Source organism: Mycena indigotica (assembly GCF_014461135.1).
Source record: "Mycena indigotica strain 171206Taipei chromosome Unknown Mind.scaff0003, whole genome shotgun sequence".
Taxonomy (NCBI): domain Eukaryota; kingdom Fungi; phylum Basidiomycota; class Agaricomycetes; order Agaricales; family Mycenaceae; genus Mycena; species Mycena indigotica.
The window spans coordinates 4,686,252-4,707,989 of record NW_023503002.1 but is presented as its reverse complement, the minus strand read 5'-3'; the positions used below and the strand labels follow the sequence as shown (position 1 = coordinate 4,707,989).

General features: G+C 51.1%; 3 protein-coding genes across 3 annotated transcripts; 2 read left to right on the top strand and 1 right to left on the bottom strand.

The window, feature by feature from the left end:
• Positions 1-1,571: 1,571 nt before the first annotated feature.
• Positions 1,572-3,062, top strand: MIND_00393900 (uncharacterized protein; the record flags this gene model as incomplete). Its single annotated transcript, XM_037360768.1, has 1 exon — positions 1,572-3,062. Exon 1 carries the CDS (start codon positions 1,653-1,655, stop codon positions 3,060-3,062), a length of 1,410 nt encoding a protein of 469 aa, XP_037223653.1. The 5' UTR covers positions 1,572-1,652.
• A 12,610-nt stretch (positions 3,063-15,672) lies between these two features.
• On the bottom strand, positions 15,673-17,565 carry MIND_00393800 (uncharacterized protein; the record flags this gene model as incomplete). The annotated part of the gene is made up of 5 exons (XM_037360767.1): positions 15,673-16,164; positions 16,213-16,783; positions 16,832-17,246; positions 17,295-17,427; positions 17,500-17,565. The coding sequence occupies 5 exons, from the start codon at positions 17,563-17,565 to the stop codon at positions 15,673-15,675; spliced, it is 1,677 nt and encodes a 558-aa protein (XP_037223652.1).
• Positions 17,566-18,493: 928 nt separating this feature from the next.
• MIND_00393700 (uncharacterized protein) lies at positions 18,494-19,696 on the top strand (the record flags this gene model as incomplete). Its single annotated transcript, XM_037360766.1, has 1 exon — positions 18,494-19,696. One exon carries the CDS (start codon positions 18,494-18,496, stop codon positions 19,694-19,696), a length of 1,203 nt encoding a protein of 400 aa, XP_037223651.1.
• Positions 19,697-21,738: the final 2,042 nt, after the last annotated feature.

Here is a 21,738-nt window from a genome sequence, read left to right as displayed (position 1 = left end):
ACTTCCATTTGGCTTCATTACTGATCGTTTTGCAGGATACAAACTGATATCGATGGGCCCCGAAAATCAAGTCGACGCCGAGCACCCCGGCCGCCGCCGCTTCCGCGTGTACTCGGACCTGTCAAGGGCGCGCCGGCGGGCAAAACTTGATGGGGTATTATTCTAGTGCTGGCCAGAATTATATTATGCTTGATTAAATATTGAATATATTCAGAATATTATGAATATATTATGCACTTTGTGGATCACTTGAATATGATTATGTTTGAATATATTATATTATATTATGACTATACTATATTATAGTTGCAGAATATTCAACTATAGTAAGGTAGATGATTACAGCTATTTTCTCAGTCTATGTACTCAGTCATAGTACTAATCTTAGTCTGAGTAAGCCCTACTTCTGATAAATGTCACATATTATCTATTATATATGGTGATTCATACATTACCCTTAGTAGGAACAAATGTCAGGAGTGATCACTTTGGGTTGACCTATTAAACATAGTGTAGGACCTCTGATCAAGTATCTACTGGCTAACCTAAGACTAGTGACAATGCCCCTGATTGTATTTTGAGAGTCCTATGTAACCCAGAGAGGCCCAAAAGGAAGTTGCACTGACAATCCAGCATGTATTTTATGTTTTTGATTCCTTTTTCTAACAGCAAATATGTCAAACATATCAAGAGATATGCATACTAGATTATAGTTGAATATATTCATAACATATTCATATTTCACAGCTGAATATGATTATATTATACTACAAATATATTATTGGGTTGGAGCTCTGAATATGATATGATTATAATATATTATGCCCATAAAATAATATAATTATATTTGGCCAGCACTATATTATTCTATCATTTGTGTTTATCAAGCTCATAAGGGTTGCAGTGCTGGTTTAATGTGTTGTTTAACAGGAAACTCCAGGTGGGTAAGTTTGAGCTCGAGTTTGGAACCCGATTATTACTGATCTGTGTTTAACTAGTTAAATGTGTTAAATTCTCCTTTCCCTTGGTAAGTCAGCCTGCTCACTCTGTTTCTGTTGAACTCATATATGTTTAACAGGAATTTTCCAGTCTGGTAGTATTGTAGCACATATTGTATTAATTAACAGTGTTAAACTTGATTTACCATCTTCATATTGGATTGTTTATCAATCCTTGTAGGGTTACTGGGTCAGTATCGGTGGTTGGGTAGGCCGGGCCGAGGCGCAATGTGTCCGCTCGTATCGAACAGCGTACTGGTCGAACATCGTTCCCTGGTGAAAAAGAAATCCAACGCGGCCTTGCAGGCATGCTGTCTCGAACCGTGTGTGTGAGGTTCCTTCCCGCGGCAGGTGGCGGCGGCGGAGGCAGACAGCTGGCGATGCAACCGGTCGACGAGGCCTCCCGCTATCAATCCTTGCATCCCCGGCCTGCGGCCCGCCGTCCCGATCCAGATACCCATCCGCCCTCGGACATCCCCAGAAGAAGCCCGCGAAGCTGATCGTGGACATTAGCATCATGATCTGCACCGCACACAGCGCGGCGGTATCACCCGCAGAAGCCAGACGCGCGGACTTCGCTCCGAGCCTCGCACTTCTTTTCTTTGCGATGGGATTGCGAGACGTGCGTCCCTTGGACCCGCCCACCACCCGGGCATGCAGCCGAAGCGCCGCCCACGCTCGCCCGTGTCGATGTACGTCGCCTTCGACGGCCCCCGAGCGCCGCCACCCCGCCCGCTCCCGCCTTTAAATCGGAAATCGTCCCAACGAGCGAAGGACGAGCCGCAGTCGCCGACGTCGCCGGTGTCCGCGTTCTTCCGCCTTGGAAGAAAGAAGAGCACGGGCTCCTCTGTGTCTACGTCGAGCAGGAGCACGGGCAGCGGCCCGCCTCCGATGCCAGCGATGAACAAGCCCCTCCCGCCGTTTCCCCCGCCCGCGCTGCCGGCGCCGCTGGGCCAGTGGGCAAGGAGAGGTCCCAGAGCACCAGCAATTAATGTGGATGAGCTGGATGTGCATGATGTCGTGGCGATGGCAAAGGGGAGAGAGATGGGAAGGGTGGTGACGGCGGATGATGACAACGAGGAGCTGGAGGAGATGGCGTTCGCGGTGCCTGGAAGGAACGCTTCGCCCGATGAGGAGCGGACAGACGACGAGTCAGAGTTAGAGGAGATCACGTTTGCCGTCCGGAGGCGCATGGGCTCCCCGGGATCCCCATCGAGTGCCCCGGCGTCTATCCCTAGCACCAGCGAGGACGAGGAGATGGAAGACATCACGTTTGCGCATCCGCGAAGCTCCTCTGCCGCGTCAATGGACTCGTTGGGGCCGATAATGTTCGCCAATCCCGCATCCCCGACCGATGAAGACAACGACCGCCCACTGGAGCCCATCACATTCGCCCATTCCAACTCCAACTCTCCTTCGCATTCGCCCTCACTAGTGGAAGACGACTCGATAATCTTCGGCTGGCCGCCACGATCTCCCTCCCCCTCCGATGATCACGATGACTTAGACCACGGCATGACCTTCGCCCCGCGCAACTCTCTCTTCTCTCTGGACTTCGACGCGCTGGATCTTCCCGTTCCCACTGCCCCCTGGCATCTACAGCGCGCCTCTTCCACCATCACGATCAGCACGATCGCGTTCGGCGGGATCTCGCCTGTGTCCTCTACCGCCAGCCTTCCCCTCCCCCGCGCCGACTCACTCTCCCTGCTCTCCCACCGCCGATCGCTCTCAGCTTCCCCTGCTTTCGTGCGCTCGTTCTCCCCCGATAGCCCGCAGTGGCGCCCGCCCAGCCTCGGCCCGTCGTTCTCGCCTTCTCCTGGGCCGTCGCCATCGCCCTACTCGGCCCACCGCCTGCCCGCCGAGCTCCGCTGGCTCGACCTCAACGCGGAGTCTAGCTCGGACGACGACGCCCAGTCGGGCCAGGACCTCGGCGCGTGGCGGCTCACGCCCGAGCCAATCGCGATCACGGTGGACCACCAACAAGGCGCCGGGTCCGTGCGCGTGCGCGCGGAGAAGCGGGACTCGGGGAAGGTGTTGGGCGAGTGGACGGTGATGGCGATTTGAGAGAAAATGTGTTCGAATTGGTAATAAACGCTCTCTTATGCACCTTTCCTTCTATTTGTAGACGCTACTAGTATGATTGTCACGATCCATAATGCGGGAGTAGACGAATGGACGTACGCTTGATACCCTCCAGTCTCTCCACCATATCATTTCGGTGCCCCGATTTCACCCGCTAACTTCTGCGTTGCTCTTGACTCGTCAGCGCGCAACCACCCGCTGTCCCGCTGCGCACCGGTGAGCGGCCAAGGTCCCGTCCGCACGGGGTTCGAGACAGGTAATGAAAAACGTTCTTTGACGAAATGTCTTTTTGCCTGTGTGAATTTGATGCGCTACAACAGGATGTATCAGTCATTTCTTTGTCCTTGACACACTGCACAGCGAACGACGTACGTGTCTCCCCGACCTTCACTGCCTGGCAGCCGGCGTGTGCGTTACCATGCGCCATCCTGCCATCCCCAGGCTGGCGGCCACGAAGCACACTAGCTCGACGATAGTGCTGGCCAGAATTATATTATGCTTGATTAAATATTGAATATATTCAGAATATTATGAATATATGATGTCCTTCGTGGATCACTTGAATATGATTATGTTTGAATATATTATATTATATTATGACTATACTATATTATAGTCACAGAATATTCAACTATAGTAAGGTGGATGATTACAGCTATTTTCTCAGTCCATCTACTTAGTCATAGTACTAATCTTAGTCTAAGTTAGCCCTACTTCTGATAAATGTCACATATTATCTGTTATATATGGTGATTCATACATTACTCTTCGTAGGAACAGGTGTCAGGAGTGATCACTTTGGGTTGACCCTATTAAACATAGTATAGGACCTCTGATCAAGTGGCTACTGGCTAACCTAATACTAGTGGCAATGCCCCTGATTGTATTTTGAGAGTCCTATGTAACCCAGGCTGGAATTAGAGAGGCCCAAAAGGAAGTTGCCCTACAATCCAGTATCTATTTTATGTTTTTGATTCTTTTTTCTAGCAGCAAATATATCAAACATATCAAGAGATATGCATACTAGATTATAGTTGAATATATTCATAACATATTCATATTTTCTAGCCGAATATGATTATATTATACTACAAATATATTATTGGGTTGGAGCTCTGAATATGATATGATTATAATATATTATGCCCATAAAATAATATAATCATATTTGGCCAGCACTACTCGACGAGTCCCGTCGCATGGGTTCGAGCCAGGTACCCCCTGGACTGTTCAGGATCCCCTTTTTACCCCGCGCGGCGACGTTGACTCGAACCTGTCGCAGAAGCGGCGCGCCCGTGCCAGAATCGTCGTCCCGCGCTGGCGAACATGGACATTGTTGACAAGATGATGGTGATTAGTCACGTTGCCCGTGCTGATGCGATGATGGCTCCACGATGCTGTAAGCACGCGTCGGAAATCGGTTCAAGAGACATGGCATCCACACAGCCTGGCCCTGGGCTGTTACCTGTACAAAATAAAAATTTGCGAAATTTTCAGCCGACCACCTGTCTCGAACCCTTTGCGAGGGGGCCTCACTGCTTCCCGCAAAGCAGCATTCAATTTCGGACAGCGAGATGCTGGCCACAGTTTATCATACTACTTACTGTACTATTTTATTCAGTTCGTCACCCCCAAAGGTGCGTGACATGTACATCGGGCTCCAACTATTTTATTTCCATTTGTCCAAGTCTTAAATAAAATGGAAACACAAATATAAATGGATTTAAATGTTTAAAATAGTGTATACTATAGTGAACTGACTAGCGAGACAATTTTTTAGAATGGATGGTCTGAGGCAATAGGTAGCTTTCTGCCCTTGAAACTTGGTAATCCAGGGCCGAGTAGGGTCTAGTAGTTGCTCCTAAAAGATCAGACTTCCTTTCCCATTCAATGTGCAGATAGAGGGTGTTACTTTTAGTTTCCATATCAGGAACATACCTGGAAGTGAGACAAACAGGAATAGTACATCCTACCGCATATCTATGGTCCAAATAAAGCTTGTGGGATATCCGGCCATGTACTATGAATGTCTCGACCAAATTTCAACCTATCCCGTTGGATGAATAGCTAACACTGGCAGCACCGCGCACTTTCTGACAAGTTTTACATTGTGACATTTTTTTAATCTAAACAAATTTTTTAATTTGGTGTGGTGTAGTTGTTCAAATGCTATCAAAATTTGAGGATATACTCAGCACGCCAGAAGACATGTTCTCCCAAATTTTAATGCTAATCGAGCTGTGGGAAAGCTGTGTCTCACTTCCTAGTATGTCTCACTAGTCAGTTCACCACAGTAAACAGTACTTTTTGACTACTTATAATTTTGGAAAAAACCCAGCCTTGATCCACATTTTTTGTCAGCATAGCTTCTATTATCGTTTCTGCTTTTATCGACACATACTGTACTATTTTAATCAATTAGTCACCTGCCAACCTGCGTGACATGTGCGACGAACTTAAACTTTCGTCAGGCCTTCCCCATTAGGGAATTTGCGCCGGATCGGACGGAAAATTACCATATATGGACCAATTTGGGGCCAATTTCTGCCGGATATGCGTGACTGACGAAAAATTTTCGTCGGCTTGAGCCCTGTGTGACGCGTGACTGACGAACTGATTAAAATACTACAGTATGTGCTAATTCGGCGCCCAAAAAGTGTGTGACATCGGCGCCGAATTGAAATTTTCAGCGTCCGAGGCCTCCGAGTGTGACCGCCGAAAATTTTCGGCACATTACGGCGCGGCCCGCAGGGGCCGCGCCAGCCAAAAATGGTCAGTTTACCAGGTGAATTCAGCGTTTGTCGCTGTTGCATGTGACCGCCGAAAAAATTTCAGCATTTTAACGGCGGTGTGACGCGTGACCGCTGAATTGATTAAAATGCTACAGTAGATGCCGAGATTTGGAAAATAGGTGTTGGACAGAGATGCTGGTTCCGGGAATCACCAGATAATCCCACGCCATACATGACACTGGGTGCAAACCCAAAGGCAGTTTGCTAATGGGAGCCCCAACGGGAGTGGAAAGAAAGACAAAGATTTCTTTGTTTCAAACAAAGGAAAAAAAATTGCTTTCAAACTCCCGTTGGACCCCCCTTAGCCAACTGCCATTGCGCTTGCTACCAGTGTGAGATCACAGGGAAAAGGTGTCCAAATTCCTGTTGCAGATAAGAAAGTGAATAAAATATCATGAATAAACACACCTTCCACCAATCTAATGATTTGTCTTGGTCCCCACATAAATATAGCCAATAGGGAAGGACAAAGCGTTAGAGCTCTGTGTCATATCGCTTAGAAGCTAGAAGCACGTCTGGATGTAAGTGAAGAGCTGGTGGATGGTTGAAGCCTGCTGCAAACACTTTGTAAAAGCTCACCTGCATCGTATTTCTGCCACGTCGTAGCTCACCCTCCAGCAGCAAATCCTCCATTAGTCTTGTGGAGGCGGCTGGCTCTTCTCGAACAGCTAGTTCGTTGGGTTGGATTGGAACGGGAATGTTGGGCCCTCCATGCTTGTCTCGGAGGTGTGTGGTGAGGTTTCCGAGCAACGGCTGCTTGCACCTGTACCCATGTAGGCTTGGCCTCACGGCCCGTCACAGGTCACACCAAGGGGGGTTCAAGATTCGAAACATGGATATAGGGTCGGAAAGTTTTTTTCCGACCCTCTAGGGACCCCCCCCTCCCCCTCCTGCCATATATGGTAATATATTCTCACGATCAATGTCATGTTACCACTGATGCAATCAAAATTGGGATAAAAAATTCAATCTTTGTGAAACTTTTTTTGTAAAAAATTTTATATATGCGCATGTGTATGTATGTATGTATGTACCCAGAACCTTCAAACACACATGGCAAGCTATATCAACTCTTCAACATGTTCACCTCTCATCAATTGCCTGACAATGGGCCTATGACAGAGTTGGCTATCCAAGCTCATAGGCCTAAATATCTATAGATATAAGTATGAGAGTTGTGAACTATAGAAATTAAAGTGTATAAACTATATTTTCAGTGTCTTTACACCTGTAAGGGCAACCCCGGAGGCCTGAGATCAAGGTCCTAGCAGGGGAGGATCCAAAGAGTGAACATTGGTAAGCGAATACAAATGAAGCTGACCTAGCAGGGGAGGATCCAACACCTGTAGTTGTGCACATTTGACAACTGCACTGAGTGCACTGAGCCAACCTGGTGTCAAATCCACTAGCTCCACTGAGGCCTGAGTGCAGTTAGTGCATTTGTCTTCTGTTCCCCTATAAGACTGATCAAACTTTGATATAACATCAGTATTAATAATTGTTATACTTAATAAATGAATGTTAAGTTCCTTTTCTTCAGGCCGAAGACCCGTTATATAATTTGAAAGACTATATATATAGAAAATAATGAATAATCCCAATTTGGACAGAAATGATGTAGCTGGTTACAATCATCAAAACCTTTGATGGCAATCAAAAATGTTTCCACATTGATGACATTATCTAGATGCTATCAGTTCCATCATCAATTACCATAATAGTAGTCTTAAATAAATAAAATAAGCCTTTAAATGAAGGTGACATATGTGACAAAAAGCCCTGCTCAGTGTATTTGACAACTGCTATGCTAGCTGTAGCTAGTTGCATTTGTAAAAATATAACGCCTATGGCTCGATCCAAAGAGAAGAAACTCTAAGGGTCCGCCTGCTAGGTAGCTGACTATATACTGCTTGTCCGTAGCTGCCGCTGTCGGGCACAGAAGGCTTGGGCGGCGTCGCAGGCGAGGTTCCAGGGCAACTGTCGGGAGGGCGTTGACGGATCGGTGATTGTGCAGGCGAGATGGAGGGCTGGACCGGAGTCGGAACCGGAATCGGACCGGAATCGGGCGTGTCTCCGGGCCGAAAGGGAGGTTCCCCTGACATCACCCCCCCTTTTAATGTGGCGTCCCGACGCATAGACCGGAACAGAATTGAGTCAAAGGTCGCGGAGGCGATGTGTCGTGGCTTGCCAGGGTACTTACGATAGAACTCCGCGATTTTCTCCGGGGCAAAGACGCGGTCGAAGCGGACCCATTGGTTGTGCGATGCGTCGTAGCCTTTCCATCTGACGAAGTAGTTCAGCCGTTTATACCTCACCCTTGCGTCCAGGATTTCCTCTACTTCCCACTCCGGGACTCCGTCCTCGAGGTCCGGAGGGGGCTGGTCGTAGCCGGGGCGTCCGTCGAAGGGGGTCGTCCTGAGCGAGCTCGAGCTTGACGACGGGGAAGACCGGGTGGAGCTTCGAGTAGCACGGGGGGAGGTCGAGCTTGTAGGCACCTTTGCTGATCTCCGCGACTATCTTGAACGGTCCGAGGCGGCGATGGGAGAACTTTTCCGAGGGGCGAGTCGTCCTGATGTCAGAGGCATCCAGCCAAACACGGTCGCCAACCTTGAACTCCGGAGACGGAGTGCGTCTCCGGTCGTAGTAGCGCTTGTACTCCTCTTTGGCCTTAGTGAGCGCGGCCTTGGCTTCAGCAACACCAGTGGCGATCCGGTCGCAGAACTTGTTCACCGACTCGTTCACTGACTCCATGGCGGAACGGACTCCGGGTTCGAAGCCCATGCGCGGCAGCCGTCCGGTGTCCGTCATGAAGGGGACCTGCTGCGTGGAGGAGTGAACATGGTTGTTGTAGGCGAACTCCGCGGCCGGAATCAGCTCATCCCAGTCGTCCTGCTGGTAGTTGGTGAAGATCCGCAAGTACTGCTCCAGCTCCTGGTTGACGCGCTCTGTCTGACCGTCTGTCTGCGGGTGGTACGCGGTGGACGTGGCGGGCTTGATGCCGATTAGACGCCAAAGTTCTCGGGTGAACTCCGCGATGAACTGCGAGCCGCGGTCGGAGACGTACTTCTCCGGAGTCCCATGGTGCCGCCAGACATTCCGGTAGTAGAGGCGGGCTGCCCCTACTGCATCGACCGTCGTATGACACTCCGAGAAGTGGGCGCGCTTTCCGAGGGTGTCAATGACGACCATGATCGCGTCGTACCCATGGGCTTCGGGAAGCTCTACGATGAAGTCGACGGAGACGGTATGCCAGCATTCCGGAGGCGTCTCCGTGGGGTGCTGCGTCTTCCTGAAGTACTCCAAATTCTTATGGTCAGTCCAAATCTCGACAGGGTGCGCGGCGCCCTCGAGGAAGTGTCTATACTCCTCGAGTGCGCGGATGATCGCGAGCATCTCCTTGTCGTGGATTTCGTAGTTGCGCTGGACATCATTTACGCTTTTGGAATAGAATGCTACAGGGTGCCACTTCCCGTCCGGGGCGGATTGTGAAAGAACCGCCCCCGTCGCATAATCAGAGCTGTCCGCCTCGAGTCGGAAAGGCCGTGCGTCGTCCGGAATCGCCAGGACCGGTTCCGAGGTGACCGCGTCCTTGATCGCTTGGAACGCGGAGGCCTCCGCGTCGCCCCAAGTCCACTGCTGGTCCTTCTTGGTGAGCACGAAAAGAGGGCGCGCAAGGGTCGAGAAGTCCCGAATGAACCTGCGGTAGAAGTTAGCGAACCCAAGGAACTGCTGAATGTCCTTCTTGTTTTCCGGAGTCGGCCAAGCGGAGACGCCTGCGACTTTGACAGGGTCCATTTCGACGTGGTTGTGGGAGATGATGACCCCGAGATACTCGATTGACGATTTTTCAAAGTCGCACTTCTCCGCTTGAAGGTACAACTTGTGCTCTCGGAGTCGCCGCAAGACCTCCTGAACGATCTGCCGGTGTTTCCGGAGGTCGGAATGGGCGATCAGGATGTCGTCAAGGTAGATCATGACGTCTCCAGAGAGGATGAGGTCCTGGAAAATGTCATTCATCATCGTTTGGAACGTCGTGGGAGAGTTTGTCAGGCCGAAATACATCACCAAGGGCTCGAACAGGCCTCGGTTAGTCCGGAAAGCCGCTTTCCACTCGTCACCTTCCTTGATCCGGACGTTGTTGAAGCCCCAACGGACGTCGAGTTTGGTGAAGTAACGAGCGCCTTTGAGCCGGTTGATGAGGTCGTTGATCAGCGGAAGGGGGTACCGGTTTTTGACAGTCATCGCGTTGAGAGCACGGTAGTCCTGGACGAAGCGGAGTCCGCCGTCCTTCTTCTTGACGAAGAAGACAGGAGACGCCATCGGAGACTTGGAGGGGCGAATCCGGCCCGTCGAAAGCCCTTCCTCGATGAACGCGTCGAGCTCGCGTTGCTCGAGGGGCGAGATGGGGTACACCTTGCAGTTGGTGGGCTTAGCGTCGGGGACAAGCTCAATTGCGTGGTCCCAGGCTCTCCGCTCCGGTAGCGTGTCGAAGGACTCCTTGTTGAAGACGTCCTGGAACTCCTTAGCCCAGTCCGGGATCTCGGAGGGTGGAGGGGCAGAGTTCCTGCCAAAGGCTTCGGCCAGGCGCTGTGAGACGGTGCTACCTGCGCGTATCTCCTCCGAGGGATGGAACGAGGTGTAGAAGATGCGGTCACCATCTTCGAGCTGGTCATCTTCATCATCCGAGTCCGAGTCCGGCGTCAGATCGGGCAGGTCGGAATCGAGACCGGAATCGGAATCGTCTCCGTCCTCAGGGCCAGAGAGGTCCATAGTGCAAACCGAGGGGAATGGGCCGGAGCGGAGACGCTTCTGAAGCGACCGGAGTCGCCGCTGCTCGGTCCGTTCGTTTCCGCAACCAGGAATACCCCAGGATGAGGTCTTGCTTGCCAAGATGGGTGACGGCCAGTTGAACTCATTCGGCATGGCCCTTGTAGCGCAGGACCAAGTCCGCGATCTGTTTGATGGAGCCAGCGTCATTGGGGGTGTCATCGACATTGAAAACCGGAATCGGCTGATCGAGGGTGCGGACCGGAATGCCATTCCGAGCAACATAGTTCGTGTCAATGAAGTCGGAGGTGGCACCACAGTCGACAAGCCCAGAGAGTGAGAGCTTCAGCGCACTGGTGGTGGACTCGAGCTCCAACGGGAGGTGGAGGGAGTTCGCCCCAGGGGCAGCGGCAACGGTGTACTGCTTGGGCAGTTTCTTTTCCCAGGCAGTGAGGCGGCGAAGGACGATGACCGGAGTCGCGAGCGGAGTCGGAGACGGAGTCGAGGCAGGGGCAGGAGAGGGTAAACGGAAACGGGGCTTTGCTTCCGTGGCGCTCCGCCCATTGCTGAGTGGGTCCTTCTGCCATAAACGACATGGCATAGCGGACAGCCTTTTCCTCGCTCGCCTCTCCGTTGACCACGAAGGCCTCAGGGGCAAGGCGGGCGTAGGTGCGGACCGCGTAAAGGAACGCACGGCCGCGTTTCCGGTCGCCGTTGAAGGTGAACGGGGGTTTGGTCGCAAGACCAATTTTGAGGCGAGGTTGATGTCGCCAAAAAGGGCTTCGGAGTCGCCCTGGACCGGAGTCGGAGTCGGAATCGACGTCTCCGGCGAAGGTGTTTGGGGTCCGCCAGCATTATTAGCGGCGGCAGCGGCAGCGGAAGCCTGGCTGGTGAGTAAAGCAAGGGCCTCAGTTAGGCTATCAATTTTCGCCTCGAGTGAGTCCAGCCGGGCGTCTGCGGTAGGAGTGACTCCGGACAGCATGACGGGTGCGGGGACCACAGGAGTAGAGGAGGAGGGGACAAGTGGCAGGGGCGGTGATGAGGGCGGAACGGACTCGTACTCCGAGCCTGAGTCAGCGCCGAACCTGGCAATCTTGTCCGGTTGATCCCGTAGAGAGTTTCTTCTGCTGTAAGGGCAACCCCGGAGGCCTGAGATCAAGGTCCTAGCAGGGGAGGATCCAAAGAGTGAACATTGGTAAGCGAATACAAATGAAGCTGACCTAGCAGGGGAGGATCCAAAGAGAAGAAACTCTAAGGGTCCGCCTGCTAGGTAGCTGACTATATACTGCTTGTCCGTAGCTGCCGCTGTCGGGCACAGAAGGCTTGGGCGGCGTCGCAGGCGAGGTCCCAGGGCGACCGTCGGGAGGGCGTTGACGGATCGGTGATTGTGCAGGCGAGATGGAGGGCCGGACCGGAGTCGGAACCGGAATCGGACCGGAATCGGGTGCGTCTCCAGGCCGAAAGGGAGGTTCCCCTGACAAAATCTTTCATATACAAAAAGTTTTTTTTTTACCCCCCGGGGACCCCCCTCCCCCCTACCCCATGTGCCTGATAAGGATCTTGAACCCCTTGGGTCACACCACCTATGACAATCACTACACCAAACTTATAAGATACTTGGAAGCTCAACTGTCTGTTAGAGAGATTAGAAAGAAGAAGATCTTGCGTAAGGATTTTAATTCTGATGATCAGACTTACTTACTGTACTATTTTGATTGATTGACCATGTCGGATGTTACACGCGGTCCCTGCGCGGATACCTGCAGCCACCGTTACACATTCCAGTCCGATTTGCCATTAAATCCTGGCCTAAAAAGGCAATTTTTCATTCCGGCTGGCACCGAACTTGCTCTTTATGGTAATCTGGACACCTTATCTGGCAGACAGTTCATGTTATCTATTACATGCTGCAGACAATTAATTGAAATAGTACAGTAACCATACTAATAACTTGTTAAGTGCCGTGTTGACCAAAGGACCGGAGTCGGAGTCGGAGTCGGAAACGGAATCAAAGTCGGAGAGCACTTGGGGGGCGGAACACCACAGAAGGATGTTTGGGTGACCGGGGCTTCCAGTTGACCAAGATAAGACAAGAAGACAAGAGCGGAGTCGAGACGACGCTGGGAGATAGAGACCAGCAACGTTAATTTACAAACTAAAGTATGTAGTAATATATCAAAGTATTTATAGTATGAGAAGTAACAGAAACGGAATAAGGGATAACAAAGTAAGTAACGAGATTAGAACAAAGTCAAGTAAAGTAGAAGAGGAGTTGCATACGAGGAACAAGGCATAGATGATTGCATAGATTATAAGTCGGGGTAATTGGAAACGCTCAGTAAATCTTCATTGCATAAAAACTAAATACCGGAGTCGATATCGGAGTCGGCATGGATATAACATAACTATATAATATGGCATTATTAAGCCTAATGATATGAAGAGGGTTGACTTAAGAGATGTTTGACAGTATTAAGTTATCAGAATTGGAGCAACTGACAATTTTGTGGCAATGATTTGCAACAAATACTACACCACCAATTGGCCTGCAGCTGTTGTGCGGCTGGTTGTTCCAGCTGTTACCAGCTGACATTCCACATGGCAGCGGCTGTCTACCATGGGAAGGCCAGCTGGACGATCCGGAGGCCTGAGAATCTCCCGGATAACCCAGCGCTGGATGTCAATCAGATGATTGATGTGCGGTTCTGCCGATCAGCGCCCATATGTGCTGTTCCCAGAGACTGCCAGCAACACATTTCTCTCTTTTCCCCACAAGTCCAATTGCTCTTCAAGCCTCCTCAAGCCTCAAATGCATCCACAAACCCTATGAATCAAGCCATCTGTCAAGTCCTTCCCCTTATCAAGTCTTCTCAAGTCGTCAATATCACCTTCTAAGAGTATTCAAGACTCAAGCACCCTCTCAAGCACTTTTTGGTGGCTTCCACTGTGCCCTCCCCTCCTCTTCTTCCCTCCCCCACCTCTTCCTGGTCCATGTGCTCCTCAGCCTCTCCTTTTCTATTGACATAATGTATTTCTGTATATACCAATAAATTTTTTATGGCTTTCAAACCATGAGCAGCGGAAAAACTGAGTGATTTGACTGGGCCAGACAACCATCATCATTCCCTGATAGCCGGCCGGAGGTGGCGCCAAGCTGGCTCCATTTGCGACAAGACCTGGGATCCAGCTGATGACAGGGTGGCATCCAGCTGTTGATAGGCCCTGTCACACATGTGATCGACAGCTTCTCATCAGCTATCGTCCCAGTGGTGGTGTACTGCATTTTAGTCAAGTCTCCTGGTCACAGTTATATCACCCCAAATATTTTAGTTGGTCACAGGTCACAGCCAGTTTGTCTAGTCCCAATGCATCCCAATCAGGAAGATTTTCAGAATTTCTGGGCTATCATAAACCTGTGCTAGCACCGAAGTATCTCAGAAATCAGTAGTGCTGGTCATTATTATATTATGCTTTATTATTATACCATATCATTATTATAATTATTATAATTATATTATGCCTGATGGCAGGAATCAATATGATTATTATTCAATATTATATTATATTATATTATATTATAGTATTATTATATCATTATTATGCCTCTAGCCTGATAAATTATAATATATTCTTCAAGTGACTTACATATCAGCTCCAAACTGATAAATTTTGTACAAAACCAGCTTATTGTTGTCCTAGTTATATTTGAATGGTCTCATGGCTGATACTGTAAGATTTTATTCAATTCGAATGGCCCGGGGGGCTGTGACACATTGATGTCCGATATGATGTTCCCCATTTGGCAATTTGGCGCGCCGAAGGCGCCGGAATTGTGGAAAATTACCAATTTCGGGAAGCCAAAATCCACTTTTTGCTGTGACATACGAAAGAATTTCGTATAAAATTGGTCGTGTGACATGTGACATACGAATTGAATAAAATCTTACAGTAATTCATAAGGCTAGTTCATACTAGTCAGTTGAGAAAGACTTGCATGTCTGACTATCGACAACTAGATTGAGAGAATGGTCAGCTTGAACAAAAAAAAACTATCTTGACATAGTGGCATGGGTATACCCTTGGGTACCTGGGACTCTATTACTCTTATATTAAGCAGATGTCGTGTGAATGTATGCACATGTTTGGCACTGACTTTAACAATTGATTTGCTCCACACTTCCATTTTTGGGATCATTGCTGTTAAAGCCCTAAATTAGTAAGGAAAGCTGTAAAATGTCACCAATCCTAATTGGGACACAAAGCTGTTAGTGATATCTTGCACCCAGTACTATCACCAAGTTATATCTAGGGTTATTTACCATGATAACACTGAAGTGTATACTAAGTAAGTATTCTCAAATTGCCCACAAATTGAGAAATAAATACATAGATTTTACGGACTTAGGTTGCAATCTACATATACTAGCAACAATACTAGAGCAGACATATAAAAAGGCTATTGAGCATTTGTAGTTACTGGCAATGTTCTTAATCTAGAAATTCATGTTATTCAAGCAACATTCAAAGCTGGGGCGTAGCCCCAGCCCTGTCTAGTCTATCCGTATCCGTATCCATGGTGGCGGTGTACCCATATTTCCCTATGTCTACATACTATAAATATCACAATGTAGCCACAGTTTCTAAATGAGGTAATTCATCATAGATATGTGACTGAAAGGTCTTCATAATAATATCATAATAGGCCAGCACTAGAAATCAGTGTTGAATCAGTGACAAATTGCCATTAAATAGGACACTATTTTTTTGACAAATAAGTATTTGGGCTTCAATAAAATAGGAATGGGGTACCCTGATATAGAACGTGATTTCTTGTAAATCAGATACAATTTGTTTGGACCATTATTTCTGATATATGCATTCCACTTAGAAGATGAAGATGAAGTGGAGATGGATATAGGGTGCCACGGCAGTCTCTTCACTGTCCCAACCCCGCTCACCTCCTTGATCATTTGCTCGCGGTCGGGCGCTGAGTACTTCATCCACTTTGTTTCTGTATCAAATACATATAGCTTCTACACAACCAATCTTACGTCAAAATCCTGAGCAATCTCCTCATTCAACGCCACGAGCTCAGCCAGCCTGCGCGCAAATATGGACGTGCCCTCTCTAATCTCCTTCCGTCGATGCATACTCGCGCTGGCGATATCACTGCTGTCCGCAGCCGTTCTGCGCCTCGTCCACGCGGACAAGTGGCTCAGCCCCACACGATCCATGAAATCCACACGGCCCACCGGCACGGTAATCGTAACGGGCACCCACAAGTCGCGCGACAGACGCCACCAGCGCGCCGCCGGAAGGGTGCAGACGCTGATCGTTGAGGAGGCCGCGCCCCATCTCCTTACCCATGCCTCTTCGACGTCCAACTGTACCAAGTAATTGCACTCGGAGAGGACCTCCCCGCCGAGGCGGAAAGCGTACAATCCGAGTTGCTGCGAGATTTCGAAGTGGAAGAGGTGTGGTAGGTGGGGGAGCGCTTTTTCGATGGTGGAAATTAAGATCTCAGGCTGCATCAATCGTTTAGTCGGTGAAAGTACTCGAGATTGATGACACACCTTACAATCACGCCCCTCAGGCCCCCCTCGGCCCACCCAATCCGCTTCGAGCGACAGCGCGAGAGAGACTAGATTCGGAGAAAAGCGTGCAATGCTGTCCATGAGCGAGGCGTCTCCTGATATACACCACGACACGATCTTCATCAGGCGGAGGGTGGGCATGTGAATACCGACGGTTGCGAGCATTGACGAAACTGATGGGTCATCCTCCTCCTGATGCTTGATTTGAAGGTGCGTAAGGAGGGGTGCTGCTGGACAAACGACAGCGACGACCAAGCAGTTCCCCTCCAAGATATGCAGAGCAGGTGCGTCCACCAGTAGGGGGAGTGCTGGGCCGGAATTCACAGTGAGGGCCCGTAGCTGTGGGGCGTGTTTGGCGACGAAGGTGACCGTGTCAGGCGTGAGGCTCCGGAGAGTGATGGAACGAAGGTGTGTAAATACGAGAGAAGGCATGGCCAGGATCGGCTCTGCGCAGCCGTGCGGTCGAATGATGGACTGAAGGAGCGGCATACTCTCCAGCGCATCGCACACCAGGCCGGGAAGATAGATGCGGGGGTCGTTCGCAACGGGCCTAGGAGGTTCTCGACACAGGCAAAAATTTTCACAGTGAATAACGTACCCCCAGGTGGTCCAAGGACCGAATTCAATGGTCCGAACCAGAGAAGCATAGTGCGGATTGTCGATCAGGGTATAGAGGATGCCACACTCCGAGGCGTCACAGGTGTCTATGTAGATTGAGTGGTACAGCGTCCGCACAGTTATGTCATGCAAGCGGCGGCATGTCTTCGTAAGGGCAAGGGTGGAGCCGTGTTCCAGATCGTCCTTCGTGTGCTCGGCGATGCGCTCGATGATTTCGGATGGCAGAAGTTCGAAGGAGGAGGGCATACTTCGTTTGGATGCGAGCATCGCAGAGGCTGCCTTTTCTATTCGGTGCTCATCGGCCCTTGGACCCGCACGCGCATTGTTGATGCGTGCTTTCGATCGCGCTTTGTTGAGATGGCATTGTGCCTGAGCCGGGCCGCCGGGGTCAGAGGCTACACTCGGAGATCGTCTCAAGTCAAAGCAATCATTTTGAAGTCGACCTTGAGCTTTTCTAGTGGGGTAGTTGATGGAGGAAACATGGTCGATATCTGGGGATGTCGGTGAAGAAGTCTCCCAGAGACGATGCGGGGAAGGCGAGTACTGTCGCAGACCAGCGGTGTCTGAGCGCCACTTCTATGCGGGATGCGACCTCGCTGCCCGCAGACGCGCTTGAATTCGAGACTGACAATGTCTGACATGACAAACCACGAGCAAAAATGCAAAGAGGCCGAGGACGAAGAGCATCAGGAAGACTTTCAGCGAGGAAGGCATGGTCTAAGGACGTCCTAAGCCCTGGGGTGCTCTCTCCAGATACCGAGCAACAATGTGGACAAACCGGGGACTCCCTTGTTCCGCTCGTGCATGGGAGGCCGCGATGCGCCGCAACACGGACGCGCGTCGCTGCAGAACGTGTCATAACGAGTCACCGACAAACAGCACGTTTTCAGTAAGGCGCACCTGCGCATCCCAGATTCCCAGTTCACCGCGTCACCGCCAGCTCGACCCAGAAAAGCCCAGCGGAACGACTTTGTGAGCAGCAGAGCGTGCCGACGACGTGGCCAAGAGCAAAGAAGAAATGATCGCGTGACGTGGCAGCCGGTGATCATGACAGCGATCGATCGCCGCTTCTTCTTTGCCTCCGCCCATGACGACGACACGTTGCCTCTCGCTTTCGTCCGCCCATTACTGGCCAGTGGCTCTCCGTTTTGCCGCACGCCGCCTGGTTAATTGGCTTCAAGTTGCCGCTTGCCCGTGGCCACGCCCGCGCTTGGATGACCTCGGCCAAGCCACGACGTGGCTGGAGAACTGGCGAGCATCCATACTCATGCACAGTAGCCTCGCGGGGCCTTCGGCAGCCGGTGCGTCCATTAAACACGCGTTGTTTCGGCGCCGCCTCTGACGTTTTCATTGTTGCTTAGGCCAAGCTTAGGAGCTGAGCCGCGCAGCTTCCCACGCGGTCGGTCCCGGATAGCAGCGGATCGCTTCAGAAGTAGAGGGGAAGCCAGGTCGGCGGCGTGGCGGAAACGACTCAGAGGAAATTGTCGCCTCGTCAGCCGCTTGGCGCTGTTGTCCCGCATGTGCTCAGGCGGTGCGTGTTCGCCGCGGGGAGGACGCGACGAACAATCACCCGGATCGATTCCCTTGTCTGGCTGCGGGCGTATATATCACACCAGCGTCCAAGTCGGGCCAGCGATCCTCCATGCCCTGCGTACTCCCGCCAGAGCTCCTCACGCACATCGTCGCGCAGCTCGACCCCGATCACGATGACGCAAGGGCCGCGCTCCTGGCTACCGCCGCCGCGTCCCGCGCCATGACCTACCTGTGTCAGGAGCGGCTCTACCGGACCGCCAACGTCCGCACGGACCGCCTGCCTTCGACAAACGCGCATTTCGCAGCGTTCCCACATCTCGCGGCGCACGTGGTGGAGGTGCAGCTAGAATACGCGGAAGCCAGTGAGTGCGATCTGCTGGATGTTCTGTTGGCACGATTCAGCAACGTCCGGGTGTTCAGCGTCAAGGGGCAAGGTAGGTGGAGCACTATCGAGGAGAAGTTTGGAGCAGCGGTCGAGGAGCGATGGAGACACGGCGGCTTGCGGCGCGTCAGCCTCTGCGGCTTCCGTGAAGTACCGGCGGAGGTGTTGATGTTGTTCTGGGGTGCGAGTCGCGATGTGACGCTGTTTGACGTGACCGTCGCGCTGGAAGAAGAAGACGATCATATTGCTGCAGAGACGATCAATCCGATCAGCCGCCTAGCGACGAGCGTGCCCACCCTCCACCCTCCGCTGCTGCGTGTTCTCCTTCCGCACGCCGCCGCGCTGCGCAGCCTCACCATCACTGACCTCGGCCTCGCGCCGACCGCTTTGATCGGACCGCTCCTCTGCATCACGGCTAACACGCTCACGCATCTCTCCCTGACACTCTCGCCCCACGCCCCACCCTCAGGCTGCCGCTCCGAGTCCCCCATCCTCCTCCCGTTTCTCCCGCAGCTCTTCAGTCTCTCGCTGCACTTCTCCTTCCCCGACCCGCGCGTGTGCAACGCGCCTGAGTCGCACCCGCCGCCGCCGCTTCTCCTCGCGCTGCTGGCCGCGCTCCTCCTCGGCACGCCCGCGCTTCGCCGGCTCGTCCTCCGGCCCGCAGTCCCCGTGTGCACCGAGTGCCGCACGCACGTGCCTCCCGTGGGTGGGGCGCTGGGCGAGCTGGACGCGCTGGTGGCGGGGTATATCGGGATGTGCCCCGCGCCGGTGTCGACGAGGAAGGCGTGCTGGGTGCCGCGGTTCGTCTATGCGGATGGGGAGCGGACGGGGGAGGAGGTGGATTTGGGGGAGTATAGCGCGGCGATGTGCGGTGCGATGCCGTGGGCGATGAAGCTGGGGATGCGTGTCCTAGCGGACTCGGATGGTTAGGGATGGGAGTGGGAGGAGTAATGGGAACATGGTGGGCCTACGGTGGGGTTTGAAATACTGAAGGGAGTAGAATCGGGGGTTAACGGCGAGCGGTGCACCGGATCCGAGGCGTGAATACGACACACCGGAAAAAGCAAAATATCAGCTTGAACAGAAACTATAATTGATTTTAGACCAATCTGTAGTAGAATTAGGTCGACTTAAATGCAAAGTTTTAATTGAGCAGAAACCTACTCAGAATTTGGACAAATATGTACAAAAATCAGCTCCAACAAAACCACTTCTTTCTTCTGACCCGAAACAGCCACGGAAACTACGCCTATCAGCGCTAGTTTCCGCGCCGTTGAAAGTGGCAACTTGTTTTTGTGTAAGAATCGGTGAGCTATAAACAAAGCACTTTAACAATGCTGAAATGCAGACAGAAACAGTGAGTTTCTGTGTCCATTTCAGTCCTCTATAAACAAAGGGATTCATTCACATGTATATTGTTTCTGAAAAGAAAGGAATCAATTTTTCATATACTACAACAAATACAACTAATTTTAGTGCCACAGAAACCAATACAGATATGAGCAGTATACCGGTGACCTGCGGGGCTACCTACAGGTCAACCATCAAGTCCACCTTGCAGGTCACAACGCGTTCGACCTGCAAGGGACTGAAAAGCAGTAATAATCAGATTTTGGAGCGACTACTAGAATGTACATTACGACGGAGTGTTATATGCTACAAGTGCCCATCACCAAACTCAGAGATGATCCCCTGTGGAAGGCCCATCCTGATCACGACTGAGCCGCACCATTTGCTGTGCGTAGGTCAGAAGCGCGATTACGAGCAGTGGGGGGGTCCACGAATCAAAGTCTTGTCGTTGCTGGAGGAGGAGGGCTCCGCCGAGGCCGGCTTGGCCTTTTTGCGGGGAGGGAGAATGGCAGCAGTCGGATTGGTAGACGATCCATGGCGAGACAAAAGGCTTTTTGCGTGTCGCTTCCTCCTCGTCCAAAGTTCCCATTGGCGCACCAAGATTTTGTCCCAGTCTGGATGTGCTGTCGCATGGGCTTTGGATAGCACACTATGGTTGATTATCAATATATATAGTATAATATAGATGAGTATAACAAGCCTGTAGATGTCACATACCAGTGTCACATCTTGTTGTCCGAGTCCTATAATGCCAGAATTATTCATAATTATCTATACCCGATAGACTTAAAGAGAAAAAGCCTTGGAACTCGTAGTTATTCATTCTGCTTTTCATTAATACTATGGTGGAGAGAAAAACAGCCGTGAATTGTCTGCTCCAACCCGCCGGGGTGGACCTGACAATTCACGGTGGGTACTGCGCTGCACAGGTAGATTACTGATACTATTGGACTTTGTGTAACACATTCGAAAATACATGTAATCAATCTACTTATTAACAACCAGAATTAGAACGGGTTTTCCAAAGTGGGAGGGAGGTAATCTCCTTTGCCGTCTTCGCTGGCATTGAAGGAAATCTTCCGAGAACCTTCTTTGCCTCACGCCCCACTGCCGCTGCCGCCCTTAGGTCTTTGCACTTCGAACAGTTGCTTTGTCGGCCCATAAGATATGGGCGGGCTGGCCATCCATCAGGGCAACAATGAAACCAGGTGTATATGTCGCCGATCTAGTCTTGTTTAGCGAAAAAAAACCGGGTGGAATGTTTACACACCTCTTTGAAGGCCTTATCTATATCCTCCTTGTTCTGCTTGGAGAATACGACTTCGGGTTGAAGTGTACGTGCTGCGATAGTGTCCATCGCAGTCTGGTGTTGAACGATGAGATAGAACAAAAAGGGAAAAGAGCACGGACATACACGAAACTCGGTATACTTGTCCTTGATTTTGAACTCTACGCACAAGCCGTAAAGCTGTTTGAGAAGCAATTTGACATCTGCTTTGCTGGGAGCTTTGGGAGGCACTTCGATTTTGCCAGCACCAGTGAGGACCCAGCTGCGAAGGCGATCCCCTTCCTCCGACTTCACAGAGGCTGAAGAACTCTCGGTCAATTCGGACATCATCGAA